The sequence below is a fragment of the Panulirus ornatus genome, chromosome 9, assembly GCF_036320965.1.
Source record: "Panulirus ornatus isolate Po-2019 chromosome 9, ASM3632096v1, whole genome shotgun sequence".
NCBI classification, from domain to species: domain Eukaryota; kingdom Metazoa; phylum Arthropoda; class Malacostraca; order Decapoda; family Palinuridae; genus Panulirus; species Panulirus ornatus.
This window is the reverse complement of record NC_092232.1, coordinates 13,085,719-13,107,750: the sequence shown is the minus strand read 5'-3', so window position 1 is coordinate 13,107,750 and position 22,032 is coordinate 13,085,719. Positions and strand designations below refer to the sequence as shown.

The 22,032-nt window shown below is 41.9% G+C and overlaps 1 protein-coding gene across 3 annotated transcripts; it reads right to left on the bottom strand.

Moving 5' to 3' along the window:
* Nucleotides 1-1,273: 1,273 nt before the first annotated feature.
* On the bottom strand, nucleotides 1,274-21,269 carry LOC139750223 (inactive CLIP domain-containing serine protease A3-like). Of its 3 annotated transcripts, none has more exons than XM_071664713.1 (6): nucleotides 21,168-21,269; nucleotides 12,192-12,266; nucleotides 7,476-7,577; nucleotides 7,105-7,296; nucleotides 6,816-6,959; nucleotides 1,274-2,624 (listed from the first exon to the last, which is right to left on the bottom strand). In XM_071664713.1, exons 2-6 carry the CDS (start codon nucleotides 12,264-12,266, stop codon nucleotides 1,620-1,622), a joined length of 1,518 nt encoding a protein of 505 aa, XP_071520814.1. In that variant the 5' UTR covers nucleotides 21,168-21,269; the 3' UTR covers nucleotides 1,274-1,619. The 3 variants fall into 3 exon arrangements, with proteins under 3 accessions (XP_071520814.1, XP_071520812.1, XP_071520813.1); XM_071664711.1 differs by lacking the exon at nucleotides 21,168-21,269 and adding an exon at nucleotides 20,900-20,976; XM_071664712.1 differs by lacking the exon at nucleotides 21,168-21,269 and adding an exon at nucleotides 13,024-13,097.
* Between the last annotated feature and the right edge of the window lie 763 nt (nucleotides 21,270-22,032).

Genomic DNA, 22,032 nt, shown 5'->3' with positions numbered 1-22,032 from the left:
AGACACCGTTGTTTATGGATTGGGCTGGATTATAAAATCTAGATTTAAGCCAACCACTGAGTTTCTTAAGCTATTCAGCACTCTTAATAGTTTAGAATATTCTTAAAAATTCACTTGAACTCAAATGAGCAATTTCTGTTTTCATAGAACAGGAAGGGTAGAACGAAAAGTACAGGAGAGAAAATAGCTAACATGTGTTGGAGTAAGAGCTCAAACTTGACTTTTGCAACATGATTAACCCTACCCTGGAAAGGAAAATCCCCACTGTCATAGCTCTAGCCATCACTGCTCCACACAAACCCTACCACCGCGTTAAGGTAAATGTAGATTGGGGAAACCCGTTGTTTATGGAAGGGTATTATATTACATGTCATAGAACATTCATTTCTTTAGTAGGGGAGATCGTAGCGTAGTCGTTAGCGTTCCTGAATACCACACAAAATGTCCTGGGTTCGAATCCTGGGTATTGGGTGTCCTATTCAAGTGCGCCGGTCATATGCATATATGTTAACGACTAGTAGGGAAATGACTTCGATTACCAACTTAAACGTTTAAGCCAATGTCGCTAGTTCTCTCTTTAAATGTCCCAAGGAACTTTTTTTTTTTGAGAATTCTCCTCAAGTGTCGTCCATTGACTGGCACTAAACAGATCCCTCTATCGCACCTCTTCTCAAACGAATAAGATAAACGCCTTTTCAGTAGACGCAAAATCGCCATCGTACATTCCCACACGGGAATTTCCCTCGTTTGTTGTAGATAAATGAGACTTTAGAACATAGTTAGTCCCGTTATGATATTGTCTTTTAGTTCGTCAACACAATCAAATTGACGTAGTCCCAGCGTGCCAGTTTCATATCCTTTTATGATACGGGTCTAAATACGAAGATCTTTATAATTTCCACAGATTTCTCTTAGCATAATCCATCTCTAACCTCCTTTGGCCATTTTCGCTCTGGTCTTAAAGTACATATCGTAAGTGAATGATAGAAAAGTACAAAGATACTATGCTTTTTGTCTCGCGTAATCTTAAATTGTTTAAAGTGCATCTTTTTTGTTTTTTTAACATGATAATGCAGGTAAGGGTCACTCGTCCGAGCTAGTCATGTTCCTGCTAGTGTCTTCCAGCTTCTGTAAATAGTACTTACTAATGGCCTTAGTTTTACTTTTTTATTGTAAAAAGTAATGCAAAATTCCTCTTTCAATATTGACCAAATTCTATCTTGCTACATTCAGTATAGTTCATACCGAACCGGAACATTTATATGCAAATATATCCTGGTTGCTTTAGCCTTTATTCATATCCATCAAATTAAACATTGCGTATAATTTCATTAAGGAAAAAATGTTAATATGAAGTCGAACTCAATTGTTTCAGACACTAAACACAGCGAGATTATCAAAATTAAGACAAATTCTATACAAAACGTCCGATTATTATTTTTTGTAAAATGATTTATTTATTAGAAAAGATATCACAGACTAGATATTTTAGAATAACATGTCATAAGTTCCTAATGTTAAAGATAAGCAAGACAAAGCCACAGTAAACTGGCTAGATAATAGCGCAAAGCCGTAATCTCCGCTACAGGCGTAGCAACTGGTATGCCGCTTCGCACCTATTACAAACTGGTAGTGCTCTGCAGCCAGTCGCGGAAGTACTGCACATCTGCATATACGCCTGGAACATCCTTCTGGCCACAACCGATTCCCCAGGCGGTGATGCCAGCCACGACGTAGCGGCCAGTGCTAGGATCCAGGCACGACAAGGGTCCTCCTCCGTCACCCGTGCAGGCGTCCTTACCTTCCTCTCCTCCGGCACACAGGAAGGACTTGTCTAGTATGAACTCGTAGCCCAAGCGGGTCTTCCTCAGATGCTCCTGACAACTGCCATGTGCTACGAGTGGCAAGTCGACCTTTTTCAGTATAACCTGGAACTCTCCGCTCTCAAATGCATCCTTACCCCAGCCAGTGGCAAAGCACCGCTCTCCAGGGGGGAAGACCTGTCCTGCTTGCGGAAGACATACGGTATTAATGTGATACTTAAAGTCTACAGGTGTAGCCAGCTTTATCACAGCAATGTCGTTGTGAAGATTGTCTTTATTAAAATTTGGGTGAATGTGGAAGGTTTCCACCTCGTAATCGTAGTACTGGCCCGGCTCATCATACTTGTTCACTTGCCACTCGCCAAGACGCACCCGGAAATCATAAGGTTGAAAGCCGTTGATACAGTGAGCGCCAGTCAGCAGCCACCGGTCGCTGATCAGGGATGCCCCGCACTTGAAGGTGAAGTTAGTGAAGAAGATAATAGCCTGCCATGGGAACTCGGCGAATTCTGCCTGGTAGGAGAGGAGGTCTGGATTTCTAATACGAGTATCCAGTCCGTAATGGCGGACACCGCATCCATCCTCTGGAGGAAGTTCCGAGCAACAAACTCCTGTTTGAGTAGTGTCTCCTATGAGGCACTCCTGCCAAGTGCCGGTTTGTTGGTAAGGGATGGACGCGCCACTTACGTCCAGTATATCTCCTCTGCAGAGACTCTGCTCCACGCACGCGAACTTAGCAGGGCAGGTTTGCACGTCCGGCTTGCAACACACGCCCGTTGATCCTGTGCTGGTGTAGCATTCCTGAAAAAAAAAAAAAAATCTGACGTTATTCTTGGACAAGTACAAATTACAAATACGGGTAATCTATAACAAACTCATGTTGATACAGAGGTTCGCCAGACAACCGTTCTGCTGAAAGCAGTAACATGTAAATTTCTGCTTATAATAAAACTATTCTTACATTAAATATTCATACGACGACTGTTTAAAGTCTGTTTAGTCTTTGTACCTGTACACTATTCGAGACATGGAAATCACTCAAAAGTATGTTAATGAAAGTATTCATACCAAGATGCTCTCTCAGTCTTGTAACTTATGAAAGGAATGTGTCCATGACTATAAAATTGCAGTGATCCTCAATTACTAACTACACTTAAATAATATATTCTGATCATGGAGAGAGTTCATCACGCCATCTGTCGAGTTCAGATTTATCTATAATATATATATATATATATATATATATATATATATATATATATATATATATATATATATATAAATATATATATAATCCCTGGGGATAGGGGAGAAAGAATACTTCCGCGTAACCCCTGCGTGTCGTAGAGGGAGACAGCGCGGTGCTGGAAATCCTCCCCTCTTATTTTTAATTTTCCAGACGGAACAGAGAAGGGGGCCAACTGAAGATTTCCCTCAAAGGCTCAGTCCTCCGTTCTTAAAGCTAACGCGAGAAAAGGCAATTAATATATATATATATATATATATATATATATATATATATATATATATATATATATATATATATATATATTATTGGATCTGGAGAAAGCATGTGTACGAGTAAGAAGAGAGGAAAGTGACTGGTTCCCAGTGAATGTCGGTTTGCGACAGGGGTGCGTAATGGTTAATTTGTTTATGGATGGGGTTGTTAGCGAGGTAAATGCAAGAGTTTTGGAGAGAGGGGCAAGTATGCAGTCTGTTGTCGATGAGAGGGCTTGGAAAGTGAGTCACTTGTTCACTGATGATACAGCGATGGTGGCTGATTCGGGTGAGAAACTGCAGAAGTTGGTGACACTATCTTAGGTAAAGTGTGTGAAAGAAGAATGCCGAGAGAAAATGTGAGTAAGAGCATGGTTATTAGGTTGAGAGACAAGTAGGAAGGTATTTTTGAATGGAGAAAAACTGGAGGAAGTGAAGTGTTTTAGATATCTGGGAGTGGATTTAGCAGCGGATGGAACCATGGAAGCGGAAGTGAGTCACAGGGTGGGGGAGAAGGTTCTGGAAGCGTTGAAGAATGTGTGGAAGGCAAGAACGTTATCTCGGAGAGCAAAAATGGGTATGTTTGAAGGAATAATGGTTCCAACAATGTTATATGGTTGTGAGGCATGGTAGTGCTGTGCGAAGAAGGGTGGATGTGTTGGAAATGAGGTGTGTGAGGACAATATGTGGTGCGAGGTGGTTTGATCGAGTAATGAAAGGGTAAAAGATGTGTGGGAATAAAAAGTGTGGTTGAGAGAGCAGAAGAGGGTGTATTGAAATGGTTTGGTCACATGGAGAGAATGAGCGAGGAAAAATTGACAAAGACTGTTGCACACTCGCTCCCCCTCCCATGGTTCAGTCCACCCATCCTCCCTTCCACGGCTCAATCTATCCTCCTTTCCCCCTTCCACAGCTCAATACAACTTCCCTCCCCCACTGTTCAATCTAAGAAATTCCTATCACTTAACATTTTCATATCTTGACTGGCTAACCTCATCAAATTTCTCTCTGCATTACCTTTTATATTTCTCCATCTATTCTAGGTACCTTTACAGATGAAGAACCAAGTGGTCATAGCAGAAGGTCCCATCATGGAAATTATAGCAAATCTAACGCTAATTGACTCGAATCTACCGATTCGGTCATGCCATATTTTCTCAATAAAAAAAAAAGATCACTAACGGCAAATATTTGCATGATCTGTTGCGATTCAAAACTGCCTGAGCGGTGTGTGTGTGTGTGTGTGGATGGCGGCGTCAGCAACGTGCCTCCAAACCCACCACACACACACACCGTGCCACTATCACCAACCTAACTACACTGACGCGTGGCATCAGGCTAGTCTTCCAAGTCACCTTAGCTGCTCTTAGCTTTCCCTCAAGCATTGGTAATCTTGAATCTTTACGCAACACCGCCTGGGGAAGGGAGGGAGGGACCACCACCATGCCACTGACGTAGCCTCCAAGATGCGTGTCTTCGCGTCTATACACGGAAGCGCTCATCAAACCACGGGCAGAAGTCGTAGATGTCGGGCTACATAGATGCGTTACGGGACTCTGCCTGCTCGAGGTTACAACCGCAGGTGAAAAAAAAAAAAAAAAAAAAAAAAAAAAAAACACCGACCTTTTAGGGGTCATTATCAGTTCAAGAAAGAGTACAGTATCTCACATACACTTCAGTTCAAAAGAGTATTCTGTCCCTGTTACCGACTGTAGCACAGCCATCGAGCTGCACGAGCCCCGGGAGAAGCGTCTTACCGTAATACCACGACCCAATCGGAAACATGACGGTAATCATTATATATATATATATATATATATATATATATATATATATATATATATATATATATATATATAATTATACTTTGCCGCTGTCTCCCTCGTTAGCGAGGTAGCGCAAGGAAACAGACGAAAGAATGGCCCAACCCACCCACATACACATGTATGTGTATGTCCACACACGCACATATACATATTCATACATCTCAACGTATACATATACACACACATGCACATATACTTACCTATACATTTCAACGTATACATATATATGCATACACAGACATACAAATATACACGATGTACATAATTCATACTTGCTGCCTTTATTCATTCCCGTCGCCACACATGAAAGTCCTTCTACCTTCTATGGAGCTCCTCAATCACTGAAAAGCTCTTCATGCCCAGTGGGCTGGACCACAGGCTATGAAGCAGGGTGACTGTGTGTGTGTGTGTGTGTGTGTGTGTGTGTGTGTGTGTAGGGCAACCGAGCACCTCGTGTTCAGCGTCTTAACGTGCGTATGCAGAGATGGAAGACGTCCAGAGAGTAGAAGAGAAAGGATAACAACATTGATCCGGGGAGTGTGGGGTTAGATGCGTGTAGATTTGGTGGGGGAGGCATTTACGGTAGTTTTATTCTTACATGAAATTCGAGACGGCACGGGCAACAGAGGCTCTAATCAAAGCAATCTCAAGAACGCGCTATATATTATATATATATAATCCGATACTGCAAGGGTAAGTAGGGCCCTAATCAAAGTCACCCCATTAACGCTATATATATATATATATATATATATATATATATATATATATATATATATATATATATATAGTATTCCCTAGTTTGAGTTAAGTACCCATTTTATCGACCAAACCCCTTAGGGTGGTTAACCAACTGTTTTGACTAGACAAGATTTCAGCAATGGGAATCCAACCCTATGCGCTCGACCGTGAGCGGCCCGTGAATTGCGACAGTCGGATACTCTAACCGCGACACTGCTTACGTGTTTGTTGGGTCATTCCCGTCTGTATAGCTTTAGTCAGTTCTGATCCGTTTGGAGGGGGGGGGGGGGGGTAATAACATCTGCGAGTATTGGTTTTACTTTAGCTTGAAGCATTGGTAAGGTTATCCGTATCCACGTCAACTACGGGATGGTTTGCACGCGGTTGATCCTAGTAATGCTGCAGGTAAAAAGTGGTACTGTATTAGAATCTTTATTATGAGGTGTAGTGTTCGTGGTTCGTGACTGTCCACAGTGTTTTGGGAGATTTGCAGCTTTGCTAGACTTGCTTCTGACAAAGTGGTTAACCAGGCAAATTGAGGCGCAGTTTAAGGTGGGGACGATTAATTTGCTTGGAAAATATACCGAAGGATTATTTCGTTACACTGTGATGTGTGAAGAGAGTATCATGTGTATGTGTATGTCCAAGATGCATCGAGTCAAGACGAGCTACCGTACTCTGCTTGCCTGTGGCGATGCAACAAGTTATCTTTGGCAGGGTTGTACCTTAAGCTTCAAAGAGTCTTCTCCACAAACTTGCCGTTCCAAATGAAGACTTTCCTACTACCAGAAGTATTGCAACCTTTGACACGGAAGAACTAGTAAATGGGTCAGCGTAACAAAGATCCCTTCCAGTAAGGGCTCCGCAACAATCATAAACTGATTAAAGCAGTAGAAGAGAAAAACTAACATACAACAATACTGACTATGGGTTCCCCCTGAGGGTGTGTGGCGATGCCATTACACTGGTCTCTGGGCACGCAGGTGTGGGATGCAGGGCAACTGTCCGCGGGTCCGGGGTTCCTGCAGCACACAGCTGGCGAACTTGAGTACTCTGGGTTGACGCAGTCCTGCAGTGATGATTAGATGTAAGTAAAAGATCTTCGGCTTGAGAATTATTAGTAATGTTGGGGGTCGAAGATCGAACAGACTATATGACGACAGCGTCTAGTAAGGCAGAGCAACAGAAAACGTGACATCCTCAAAGCCACTTACCAGGTTCTGATTGATGCGTATGTCAAGCAAGCCGATCCCGGAGGTGTTGATCTCTCCGTTGATACAACTCGCAGTAGAGACGCACCTATGGTGGAAGGGACACGTATCGTCCACTATCACGTCCGGACCGTCTGGGTTGTCTGGATGACGACAGCAAACTGTTCCAATCTTCTCGCACCGAGGATATGGCACCTGGGGAGAAGGAAGGTCAAATTAGCCCCTTTTACTAATATATATATATATATATATATATATATATATATATATATATATATATATATATATATATATAGATAGATAGATAGATAGATAGATAGATAGATAAATAGATATAACTAACATTTGCATACAAAACGCTACGGTGTACTCACGCTATCAGGCACGGGCTTCGGTGTGCGCGGGTCTATTATGCCTGACCCATCCGTGTTTATGAGGCCGTCTACACATAATTCATGATACACACACCTATGATTCTGAAAAATCAAAATATGAATATAAATATTATATATATATATATATATATATATATATATATATATATATATATATATATATATATATATATATATATATATATATAATTATACATTTTTCATACATATTTGCCATTTCCCGCGTTAGCAAGGTAGCGTTAAGAACAAAGGACTGAGCCTTAGAGGCAATATCTTCAATTGGCCCCTTCTTTGTTCCCTCTTTTGGAAAAAAAAAAAGGGGGGGGGGGATTTCCAGGCCACCGCTCTCTCCCCTTTTAGTCGCCTTCTAGGATACGCAGGGAATACGTGGGAAGTATTCTTTCTCCCCTATCCCCAGGGATAATATATAATATATATATATATATATATATATATATATATATATATATATATATATATATATATATATATATATATATATACACACACACACACACACTTAGAAAATACTTAGAAAAGCAAATGGTTTTGTATGTAGCATTTTTGGATCTGGAGAAGGCATATGATAGAGTTGCTCTGTGGAAGGTACTAAGAATATATGGTGTGGGAGGCAAGTTGTTAGAAGCAGTGAAAAGTTTTTATCGAGGATGTAAGGCATGTGTACGTGTAGAAAGAGAGGAAAGTGATTGGTTCTCAGTGAATGTAGGTTTGCGGCAGGGGTGTGTGATGTCTCCATGGTTGTTTAATTCGTTTATGGATGGGGTTGTTAGGGAGGTGAATGCAAGAGTTTTGGAAAGAGAGGCAATTATGCAGTCTGTTGGGGATGAGAGAGCTTGGGAAGCGAGTCAGTTGTTCGCTGATGATACAGCGCTGGTGGCTGATTCATGTGAGAAACTGCAGAAGCTGGTGACTTAGTTTGGTAAAGTGTGTGAAAGAAGAAAGTTACGAGTAAATGCGAATAAGAGCAAGGTTATTAGGTACAGTAGGGTTGAGGGTCAAGTCAATTGGGAGGTAAGTTTGAATGGAGAAAAACTGGAGGAAGTAAAGTGTTTTAGATATCTGGGAGTGGATCTGGCAGCGGATGGAACCATGGAAGCGGAAGTGAATCATAGGGTGGGGGAGGGGGCGAAAATCCTGGAGGCCTTGAAGAATGTGTGGAAGTCGAGAACATTATCTCCGAAAGCAAAAATGGATATGTTTGAAGGAATAGTGGTTCCAACAATGTTGTATGGTTGCGAGGCGTGGCCTATGGATAGAGTTGTGCGCAGGAGGGTGGATGTGCTGGAAATGAGATGTTTGAGGACAATATGTGGTGTGAGGTGGTTTGATCGAGTAAATAATGTAAGGGTAAGACAGATGTGTGGAAATAAAAAGAGCGTGGTTGAGAGAGCAGAAGAGGGTGTTTTGAAATGGTTTGGGCACATGGAGTGAGGAAAGATTGACCAAGAGGATGTATGTGTCGGAGGTGGAGGGAACGAGGAGAAGTGGAAGACCAAATTGGAGGTGGAAAGATGGAGCGAAAAAGATTTTGAGTGATCGGGGCCTGAACATGCAGAAGGGTGAAAGGCGGGCAAGGAATAGAGTGAATTGGATCGATGTGGTATACCGGGGTCGACGTGCTGTCAATGGATTGAATCAGGGCATGTGAAGCGTTTGGGGTAAACCATGGAAAGTTCTGTGGGGCCTGGATGTGGAAAGGGAGCTGTGGTTTCGGGCATTATTGCATGACAGCTAGAGACTGAGTGTGAACGAATGGGGCCTTCGTTGTCTTTTCCTAGCACTACCTCGCACACATGAGGGGGGAGGGGGATGTTATTCCATGTGTTCCAAGGTGGTGATGGGAATGAATAAAGGCAGACAGTGTGAATTGTGTGCATGTGTACATATGTATATGTCTGTGTGTATATATATATGTGTACATTGAGAGGTATGGGTGTGTATATTTGCGTGTGGGGACGTTATGTATATACACGTGTATGGGTTGGGCCATTTCTTTCGTCTGTACACAAGAGAGGAATATAACAGTCAGTTGATATACATCGAAGAGATGAAGCTAGGACGCCATTTGGTAAACATGTGATTGTCCAAAACATGCTTTGGACAATCACATGTTTACCAAATGGTGTCCTAGCTTCGTCTCTTCGATGTATATCAACTGACTGTTATATTCCTCTCTTATGTCTGGCCTGATGATGTGATTATTAAACGAAAGTGCACTTGGGAACTTTTCGTGTTTCATTTTCCCCGTGGACTCATAGGAATATATATATATATATATATATATATATATATATATATATATATATATATATATATATATATATATATTATTAACTGGATGAAGTGAAGTGTTTAGGTATCTGGGAGTGGATTAGGCAGCGGATGGAACATGGTAGCGAGTCACAGGGTGGGGGAGGGAGCGAAGGTTGTGGGAGCGTTGTAGAATGTGTGGAAGGCGAGAACGTTATCTCTAAAAGCAATAATGGGTATGTTTGAAGGAATAGTGGTTCCAACAATGTTATATGGTTGCGAGGCGTGGGCTACAGACAGGGTTGTGCGGAGGAGGGTAGATGTGTTGGAAATCAGATGTTTGAGGACATGTGGTGTGAGGTGGTTTGATCAAGTAATGAAAGGGTAAGAGAGGTGTGGTAATAAAAAGTGTGTGGTTGAGAGAGCAGAGGAGGGTGTATTGAAATGGTCTGGTCACATGGAGAGAATGAGTGAGGAAAGATTGACAAAGAGGATATGTGTGTCAGAGGTGGAGGGAACGAGAAGTGGAAGACCAAATTGGAGGTGGAAGGATGGAGTGAAAGATTTTGAGCGATCGGGGCCTGAACATGCAGGAGGGTAAAAGGCGTGCAAGGAATAGAATGCATTGGAACGATGTGGTATACTGTGGTCGACGTGCTGTCAATGGATTGAACCAGGGCATGTGAAGCGTCTGGGGTAAACCATGTTGTAGGGCCTGTATGTGGAAAGGGAGCTGTGGTTTCGGTGTATTACACATGGCAGCTAGAGACAATGTGAACGAATGTGGCCTTTGTTGTCTTTCTAGCGCTACCTCGCGCGTGCGGGGGGTGTCATTTTATGTGTGGCGGGGTTGCGACGGGAATGAATAAAGACAGCAGGTATGAATTATGTACATATGTATATATACGTTGAGATGTATAGGTATGTATAAGTGCGTGTGTGGACGTGTATGTATATATGTGTATGTGGTTAGGTGGGCTCTTCTTCAGTTTCCTTGCGCTACCTCGCTAACGCAGGAGACAGCGACAAAGTATAATAAATAAATATATGAAACTTGTCGTGTTTCATTTTCCCCGTTGACTCACAGGAATATATGAATGCATATATACATACATAAACATATAGATAGGGAAATGACTACTTGAATACTATATACTCGAATACCCTTAGTCTCACGTTGGTAATCGTATCCACATACCTCCGCGTTGTACAGGTAGTTTCGGTAAAATGCTATCTGCTGCCTGTGTGAGCCTGATGGGAAATGACTGGTGTAGACCCCGTTGCTCACTAACGTGAGACGAAGGGTATTCGAGTACATAGTATTCGAATGGTCATTTCCGTATAAGAGGCGATCAAAGTCTGGCGGTAGCGCTCCCGCCTGTTGCACAGGGGTCCCGGGTTCGATCCTGGGTGTTGGAAGTTTGTACGATAATATATATATATATATATATATATATATATATATATATATATATATATAGTGTGAATGAATATGGCCTTTTTTTGTCTTTTCCTAGTGCTACCTCGCGGGATGTGTACGTGTGTGATATTTCATGTCTGGCAGGATGGCGATGGGAATTGATGAAGACTGCAAGTATGAATATGTACATATATATATATATATATATATATATATATATATATATATATATATATATATATATATAATGTCTTTGTATCATCCCTGGGGATAGGGGAGAAAGAATACTTCCCACGTATTCCCTGCGTGTTGTAGAAGGCGACTAAAAGGGAAGGGAGCGGGGGGCTGGAAATCCTTCCCTCTTTTTTTTTTTTTAATTTCCAAAAGAAGGAACAGAGAAGGGGGCCAGGTGAGGATATTCCCTCAAAGGTCCAGTCCTCTGTTCTTAATGCTACCTCGCTAACGTGGGAAATGGCGAATGGTATGAAGATATATATATATATATATATATATATATATATATATATATATATATATATATATATATACACACACACACATTCCCTAGAGTCCACGGGGAAATGAAAGAAAAGTTCCCAAGTGCACTTTCGTGTAATAATCACATCAGGCGAGATACACGAAATAAGTTAGTTGATATGGTCCAAAAATGTGTGCCAATATAACCGATGCATTATCGGTCCATAACTGATTACCAGAAAATGTAAAAAATTTTTAGCGGCAGTCAAGACTTGATTCATATGTTGACTCTGGTGCAAAAATCATTTGCAAACAAATGCATGTAAAAAATGAATTAACCCATACAAATTTATGACTAAACATTTATGCACATCTCAACATTTACACATTGGTGTAAAATTTACTAATCTATGTATACGATATAGGATAATCATTAACAAACAAATACAACCATATATATATATATATATATATATATATATATATATATATATATATATATATATATATATGACAAAGGTACTTACCAGGTCGCACACGACGCTAGAGGCGCGGACGACCCCAGCGAACAGCAGGAGTGCGCACGCCAGCTCACGAATCATCTGCCAGCAAACAACACAAGTCAATGCACGACACCTGACATAACTATAGTATTCTAACATCCCACATTCCTAAATGTCACCTAAAATATATTTGTAAAACTATGAATTCCTACGACTGAAGTAAATGGTATCCCCAGTGCTACCAATAGGAGTCCCATCTCTGCAAGTATCCCACTAAACGTTTGTGTTATCCATAATGACTAGATAGGAATAATTTCCAAGTTACAGATTATACAGTTTCCCGCAAGCGTTATTCACTCCACATATTTGACTCCGTATGTCCTTGAGTAATTGCAATTACCGATTCATTTCGAAGCTAAAATATGGAAATAAGAAAACCAAATCTTTTTAGCTTTGTTACAAAGCGACAAGAATTCTAAGTTTGGATCTTCTTGAGTACCTACGCCATTCGCATGATGAAAAAAGAAAAAAAAAAAAAATGTTGCAGTACTTGAATACTACAATACATCATCCTTCAAGATGTTGCTCAAGTCTATCAAAGTGCAGAGGAAGCAAGAATCCCAACTTTGTTGTGCTTCAGTAACTGCATACAGTTTCCAACATAGCGGTACATTACTAAAAAGTTAAAATAATCTTTCGAAATAAGGGTTTTCTAGTTAAAAATGAATACACTTTGGGAGTATCAAAAGGAATAAGTTAAAGTGTCTTTACATTAATAGTCACCACTAAAGGCTACAGTAGAAATGCACCAAAATACGTGTTAACGACCACCAAAAACTGCATGTTAAATCCCCACCTTTTCGATGCGACGAAGCGAGACCGACTGGTACAACGATGCGAGCGACGCTATTTATACGGCGCTGAAAACGGGGGGGTAAGGGAGGGTCAAGATGGGAGGAGCTTCAACCCCCCCTCAACGTTCCCCTCCCCCATCAACAGATCTTATGTTCCTCACGTCACACGGGTTTCCCCGGCTGGTGGCGCCGTCGATTAATGTGTTAAGAGTCTTGTGGACCAGTGGTCGCTCTTGCATGAAAGGCCATTGGAAGGTTTGTCACACAATACTTCTAAGAAATCAAGCAGTTAGCCAGTGTGGAGGCTAATGGAAATGTTTCACGTTCAGCAACGGGGTCGCCCTTCACAATTTTCATCAAAGGAACGTAGTATAACTATGTTTAAACGTGTGTTTAGATATTCTGATAAGAGTGAACATACTGAAAAGTCGAAGAAGGGTACCCACCACACCTGAGGTGGGACGAGGATACCAGAAGCAGGAGCAGTACGTGGAAATAGTGATGTTACCAGAAGAACAAACCGAGAAGAGACGGGTTCTAGCAATGCCGGCACTAAGACCTCTTCCCTCCGTTCCTGAGCACGCGATGGGAAACCTAACTATAAGAAATGAACTAAAGGGAGAGATTCTTCCTTTCCTCCGACGAGAGTGAAGTAGAACGATCCTGCTTCAGAATATAAATTCCTTTCCGAAGCTAACGAAATGAATGATTAAAAACGACAATTGTTCACGTCCTATGGGTAAAAACCACAGAAAAGACGTCCCACAGAATTGTGATTATCATCATTATCAATTATTTTTACTCATAAAAGCCCACATTTTCCGAGATTTTGAAGCCTATCCAGCTACTGTACTCTGATGAACGAGAAACCAACAAATAACAAGACTAAAAGTTCCCTCGAGAGCTGTCATGCGAGATGCCTGTCCCTTGCTATCATTGACGCGTCTATCATCACAATTAAAATTCACGTGAATGGTTGGAGTTACACAGGAAATCTTCACAGTGTAGCGCCATGTGAAGCTTTTCCATCATTAATGTGTATCGGGAAAATGACAGAAAATGAGCCAGACTTCATGCGAGTTTCATTCTCCCTATTTTATATGCGTGTCACCCGTAGAGGACTTTGTGATCAGTTATAAAGCCACCACAAAATTCACCACAGACGGTCATCATCATCTCTGTCTGTTTACCATAATAATCTACTTCAAACCCAGCCACAAACCTTCACCTGTACCATCGCAGTGACTACATGCCTACCACCACATGCTCTCACTGGGACATCTACAGTAGACCAAACAGATCATCACAGACCCAAGACATACAAGCCTATAATCAAATAGCCTATAAGGTTACCAAAAACGTCCACTTCATAAAGATCTTAAAACTACCAACAAAAGCAACTACAGTACGAGTTTCTTCACATGAATCTTTTTCTTTTGTATACGACGCCACTTCTATCAAGAGGAAGTGTATTGGAAAAGAATTGAAAATTCTCAACTAAGCAGAAAAGCGACAGAAAAGACGGAGAGAGAGAAAAAAAAGTAAGATAATTACAGTTACTCTGTGTGAAGATATTAAGTATAGACTCCAGTGTTGTAACCGATTCCTGACTGACGCATTCACGGGCCGCCCAGGGTCGAGCGCATAGATTGGAAAAATGGTTGCGGGAGTCGTTTCACATTCAGTCCAGGTGTCCATCCAATCCTAGGGGTTGGTCGATAAAATTGGTTTATATATTATACTTAATCGCAGTTTCCCGCATCAGCGAGGCAGCGCCAGGAAACTCATACACACACACACAATATATATATATATATATATATATATATATATATATATATATATATATATATATATATATATATATATATATTATACTCAACTGCTGTCTCCCGCGTTAGCGAGGCAGCGCCAGGAAACAGACGAGGAATGGCCCAATCCACCCATATACACATATATATGAATAAACACCCACGCACGCACATATACATTTCAACATATACATACATATATACACATGTACATATCCATACTTGCTGCTTTCATCCATTCTCGTCGCCACCCCGCCACGCACGAAATATCACCCCCCTCCCTCCACAGAAGCAGCGCCAGGAACGGACATGAGGGGCCACATTCGTTCACACTCAGTCTAGCTGGGATGTGCAATGCACCGAAACCACAGCACCCTTTCCACATCCAGGCCCCACAGACCTTTCTATGGTTTACCCTAGACGCTTCACACGCCCTGGTTCAATCCACTGACAGCACGTCGACCACGGTATACCACATCGTTCCAGTTCATTCTATTCCTTGCACGCATTTCACACTCCTTCCCTCCACCTGACACGTACATTCTCTGTCAATCTTTCCTCACTCATTCTCTCCATGTGTCCAAAACATTTCAACACCACCTTTTCTGCTCTTCCAACCACACTGTTACCATACATCTCTCTTAACCTTTTATTACTTACTCGATCAAACCACCTCACACCACATATTGTCCCCAAACATTTCATTTCCAACACATACACCCTCCTCCGCAAAACCCTATCTATAGTCCATGCCTCAACATATAGCATTGTGGGAACCACTATTCCTGCAAATCTACCCATTTTTGCTCTCAGAGATAACGTTCTCGCCTTCCACATACTCTTCAAAGCTCCCAGAACCTTCGCTCCCTCCCCAACCCTGTGACTCACTTCCGCTTCCATTTTTCCATCCGCTGCTAAGTCTACTCACAGATACCTAAAACACTTCACTTCCTCTAGTTTTTTTTTTTTCCATTCAAACGAACCTCCCAATTTACTTGTCCCTCAACCCTACTGAACCTAACAACCTTCCTTTATTCAAATTTACCCTCAACTTTCTTCTTTCACATATTTTACCAAACTCGGTCACCAATTTCTGCAGTTTCTCACCCGAATCAGCCACCAGCGAAGTATCATTAGCGAACAACTAATGACTCACTTCCCAAGCCCTCTCATCCACAACGGACTGCATACTTACCCCTCTCTTCAAAACTCTTGCATTCACCTCCCTAACCACACCATCCATAAATAAAACAACCATGGAGACATCACGCACCCCTGCCGCAAGCCGACATTCACTGGGAACCAATCACTTTCCTCTCTTCCTACTCGTACACATGCTTTAAATCCTTGGTAAAAACTTTTCACTGCTTCTAGCAACTTACCTCCCACACCATATACTCCTAAAACCTTCCACAAAGCATCTCTATCCACCCTATCATATGCCTTCTCCAGATCCATAAATGCTACATACAAATCCATCTGTTTTTCTAAGCATTTCTCGCATACATTCTTCAAAGCAAACATTATCCACACTTCCTCTACCACTTCTGAAACCACACTGCTCCTCCCCAATCTGATGCTCTGTACATGCCTTTACCCTCTCACTCAATACCCTCCCATATAATTTCCCAGGAATACTCGACAAACTTGTGCCTAATTCGAACACACCTTTATCCCCATTGCCTTTGTACAATGGCACTATGCATGCATTCCGCCAATCCTCACGCATTTCACCATGATCCATACACACTGAATATCCTTACTAACCAATCAACAACAATCACCTCTCTCTTTGTCAACCTTTCCTCACTCATTCTCTCCATATGCCCAAACCATTTTTACACACCCTCTTCTACTCTCTCAACCACTCTTTTTACTAATACACATCTTGCTTATCCTTTTGTTACTTGATCAAACCACCTCACACCACATTGCCGTTAAACATTTAATTTCCAACACATCCACCCTCCTCCGTACAACACTATCTATAGTCCATGCCTCGTAACCATGTAATATTGCTAGAACTACACTTCCTTCAAACATATCAGTTTTTCTTTCCGAAATAACGTTCTCCTTCCACACATTCTTCATCGTTCCCAGAAACTTCGCCCTCTTGCCCACCCTGTGCCTCACTCCCGCTTCCATAGTTTCATTCGCTGCTAAGTCCATTCCCAGAAATCTAACACATTTCACTTCCTCCAATTTTTCTCCATTCAAACTTCCATCCCAACTAACTTGTCCCTTCTTGCTAAACCTAGTAACCTTCCTCTTATTCACATTTCCTCTCAACTCCCTCCTTTCACACACTTTTCCAAACTCGGTCACCAACTTCTGCAGTCTGTCACTCAAATCGGTCACCAGTACTGTATTATCGGCGAACAACCGACTCTTCCCAGGCCCTTTCATCACCAACAGACTGCATACTCGCACCTCTCCAAAACTGCCGCAGACCGACCTTCACTGGGAACAAATCACTCTCTTCCTACTCGTACACGTGCCTTGCATCCTTAATAAAGACTTTCCACTGTTTCTAGCAGTTTACCTCTCACCATATACTCTTAAGACCTTCCACAAAGCATCTCACAGCCCTATCACATGCTTTCTCCAAATTCATAGATGCCACATACAAATCCATCTGTTTTTCTAATTATTTCTTAAAATCTTCAAAGCAAACACCTGATCCACACATCCTCTACCACTTTTGAAATCACATTGCTCCTCCCCAATCTGATGCTCTGTACATGCCTTCACCCTCTCAATCAATATCCTCCCATACAATTTCACAGAATACGCAACTTATGCCTCTGTAGTTTGAACATACCTTTATCTCCTTTGCCTTTGTACAGTGGCACCATGCATGCATTCCGCCAGTCCTCAGGCACCCCACCAAGATCCATACATACATTGAATATCCTTACCAACACAGTCACTCGCTTAATAAATTCAACTAAAATGCCGTCCAAACCCGCTGCCTTGTCAGATTTCATCTTCCGCAAAGCTTTCACTATCTTTTCTTCCTGAACCAAACCATTCTCCCTGACCGTCTCACTTCGCACTCCACCCCGACCAAAACACCCTACATCTGCTAGTCTATCAATAAGTACATTCAACAAGCTTACAACATACTCCATCTCCACTTCATCACTACCTGTTATCACATCCCCCTTGCCTCCTTCACCGATGTTGCCACTTGTTCTCTTGTCTTACGCACGTTATTTACCTCCTTCCAAAGCATCTTTTTATTCTCCCTAAAGTTTAATGATACGCTCACCTTAACTCTCATTTGTCCCCCTTTTCAGCCTTTGCTCCTTCCTCTTGACCACCAAACGCTTTCTTTGATGCATCTCTCAGTCATTTGCACTCCTTCCTTGTACATATCGTCCAAACGCCTCTTTTTCTCGAACAACTTTTCTTAATCCCACCACTCACTACCCTTTCTAATCTACCCATCCCCTAACTTTCTCATGCCACGTGCATCTTTTGCACATGCCATCCTCACCAACTCCCCTCACTTTGCTCTCGCCTTTTGCCATTCTACATCCAATCTCTCCTGTTACTTCCTCACACAAATCTCCTTTCCAAACCCACTTACCACACCTCTAAAATATTCTTTTTTTTTCTTGTAAATCTACAAATCTTCACCGCGCCTTCACAAAATAAGTGATCAAACATCCCACCATCTGCCCCTCAGCACATTAACATCCAAAAGTCTCTCTTACAAGCTTGTCATTCGACCATCTTTCCTACTCACATACGTATTTCTATGTATATCTCTTTTTAAACTAGGTATTCCCAATCACCAGTCTTTTTTCAGCACAAATCCACAAGCTCTTCATTTCCACTCAACACTGAATACTCTAAGTACACCAATTATACCCTCAACTGTCACATTACTAACTTTCGACTTCAAGTAACCCATCACTAATAACCAGTCCCGAGCAGCAAAGCTACCGACACACTCACTCGGCTGCTCCCAAAACACTTGCCTTCCATGGTCTCTCTTCATGACCAGGTGCATAAGTACCTATAATCACCCATCTATCCCCATCCACTCATTTTACCCACATCGATCCAGAATTTAGTTTCTTACTATCGATCACACACTCCTACAACTTCTGCTTCAGGAGTAGTGCTACTCTTTCCTTAGCTCTTGTCCTCTCACCAACCCCTGACTTTACTCCCTAGACTTTTCTAAACCATTCTTCCCCTAAACGTTTTAGCTTCGTTTCACTCAAGAGCTAGAACATCCAGGTTTCTTTCCTCAAACATACTGCTTCTCTCCTTCTCATTTTGGTTACATCCACCAACATTCAGAGACCCCAATCTGAGGCTTCGAGGAGGGTTAGCACTCCCCGCCTGATTCCCATTTCCCCCATTAGAAACAAATATAAAGGGAGGGTTTCCAGCCCCCTGCTCCCCCCCCCCCCCCTTTAGTCGTATTGACAATGGTACATGGAGGAGTGAATGTGAATCTTGTGTGTATTCCCCTGACCAGAGTGGCGATGCTTCATACTTTCCACAGAGTCTATTGACCGAAATTGACCTTGTGTTCGTAACCTGGTGGATGGGGGGGGGGGGGGGGGGGGGGGCTTAATGGGTAGACAAGTTTAATGCCGCTTTGAAGGTAGTGATGGGGTAGGGGGGTGGTGTTGACAAGAATAACGGGGACTGATGTAGTGGTAAGGATAACAAGGACAATGCAAGTTGGTGCTTGGAAATGACGATGATAAGGAATCGGAGGTTAGTAACGGTGATGTCAAGAAATGTGAGGGACTGTGTGGAAGGGTGATAGGTATAACAAATGCGAATTAGGAGTAGTAATAGGTGATGACGAAAGATAATGGACTGGAGGTTTTGGGTCTTGATGCGAATGCGGGGGGTAGTAGCGATGATACACAGTGGAGGGTTGTGGGCCAGGGATAAGGTTTAAGAGGGAGAGGGTAATGATTGGGATGACGGCGAAGTGGGATTTAGGGGGTTTTGGTTGATGGTGACAGTGGCTACATAATGTCTGGACGTAGATGACAATGATGAGGGGGGAGGGGAAGGGGTTTTATAGACTGTGGGTTATGATGAAGTGACAAAGGCGGAGGAGATGAAGCATGTCGAGATAGTGTGTGATAGCAGTGCTTCAGCCATATTCATAGATCCCAAAAAGCGTACTTGGCTAACGGATGACTGACAGGAAGTTGTCCAATTCTCTCAAGGATCTGTTCCACATCAAACAAAATGAACGGAACTCGTTACATCAATCATAATATCAAGACCCGATTTTGTGTTGTACGTGATCTTAGTCAATTATACCAATTACCCCGTGAATGACAATTCCACCAGCTTCTGACGAAAAATAAAACTAACATGGGCGTTTATTTGCGCCAGCGACCATCCTACCCTAACCAGTAATTCCACACAGACCCCAGCAACAGACCACAAAGTTAGTACATTTCTCAATTCTGCTGCTAGAAGTTGGGATTTTTTTTTCAGCAATTCTTTTTTTTATGAAATATCAAGTACCTTCACCCTATTACATGAATAACCAGTTTCCTTCATTCATAAACCTCCTTTACATTAACAAAACTCCGTGCCACACTCCGCATTTCATTGTTCTCTTAAACACTAAAAACCCTTACAGTATTTTAAAAGTCCCAAGATACTTTCAGTGGCACGCTAAATCAAGCAATTATCTCAAAAATCTTCTGTCTCGTAAATACAAACTAAATGGAGGGAAGTTCGTTAACAGAGAACGTTTATGATGTTCTTGGTAGAAATGGTCGAATTTAGAAGGAAAAGGACAAATTACCCAACGAGCAAACCTCCCACTCACTACCATTATCGAAACGGGATCAAAACAAAACTTTTCATGAACATCGAAAACATTGTAAATATTTACTAGGGAAAAATGGGCAAGGTTTACATAGATTCTACTGATGAACAAAGGTTTCCATTCTGAGAACTCCACATATCCACAGCTACTTTCGATTTCTAACGATATGAAAAAAACTAACGATGATCCGTATCAAAATAACATTTGTACCTGATAAAGTTTCACCACCTCGAAATAACCTACCATGATCGTACCGCTTAGTCGACTCTCATAACAAGGCCTTAGTACCACCAGCTCACCCACACTGCCTTTCCAAAAAGCACTGACCAAAATTGCACCGGTCCGGCCAGCAGCCTAGCTGCATCCTGAAATCAACACAAGGCAGATACACCTAGGAAGCGTAACTCTGGCACATTCATGTTATTTTTACAGTGACGTCGGGGGGGTTCACGCAGGCAAGCGACAACTCGCGGCGTCCGACGCAATTCAAAAGCTAACGGCGATCTCTCACCAAGTTCCTCGCTGTGCCCTGAATCACCACAGCCAGAGAGGTGTGCTCTGTGTGGAGATGGCTCCTGCGCGCAGCTAAGAAATGAATACTCTTCAAAAAGCGTTTGTTCGTCATACATCGTTTAGGTGTTAAAACAGCATTACAAGCAAGACAAGAAAACAAAACAAAATTGCGAATTCTTCTATCTCCCTGTCCACTTCATACGCCATAATATCAGGATGAAATGAGCCTCTTAAGTTCAAACATATATCTACAGCACTTTGAAAGATGAAATCCTTTAACGTCATCACTTTCATGCTATCTTAGCCTTTACAGTTAGTACTATGGGATCAGTACCGTCGTGCAACGTATTTTTTTTTTTTTCTCCTTATAGTTGCCGAATGTTGCTTTTCACGTCACACGAAGTTTTCGAGGACTTTGGCTTTCTTGGTATACCTTTCCCTGAGTCAACACCTAGCCGGGGCGGACAACGGCTTAAAACTGGTTGACTGTCATCCCGCCCCCGAATAAATCGTGCAATCGTTTTACAGAGACACGTAAACATACATTCCTTGGCTACCATGTTAACTCAATATGCATGTAATAGGTCACCATGACATTGTTTAATTTACTTTGCCTCTCACTGAGGATCAGCTTTGCAACATGCGATGGTATAACTTAATGTTTTTAAGTTCCGTCTAACAATGCAATGGGTCTCTTGTGTCATTTCCATGAACATTCATCATTTTTTTATTTAACCAGATGTTAATCAACTTCGTTTCAACTTATGTAATGTGGAGGATGATATCTACCTAATAGTGAGTGACTGACTATAGCCACCATATATGCACCATATGCATCTTGGAGGTGATATGACTTGATAATG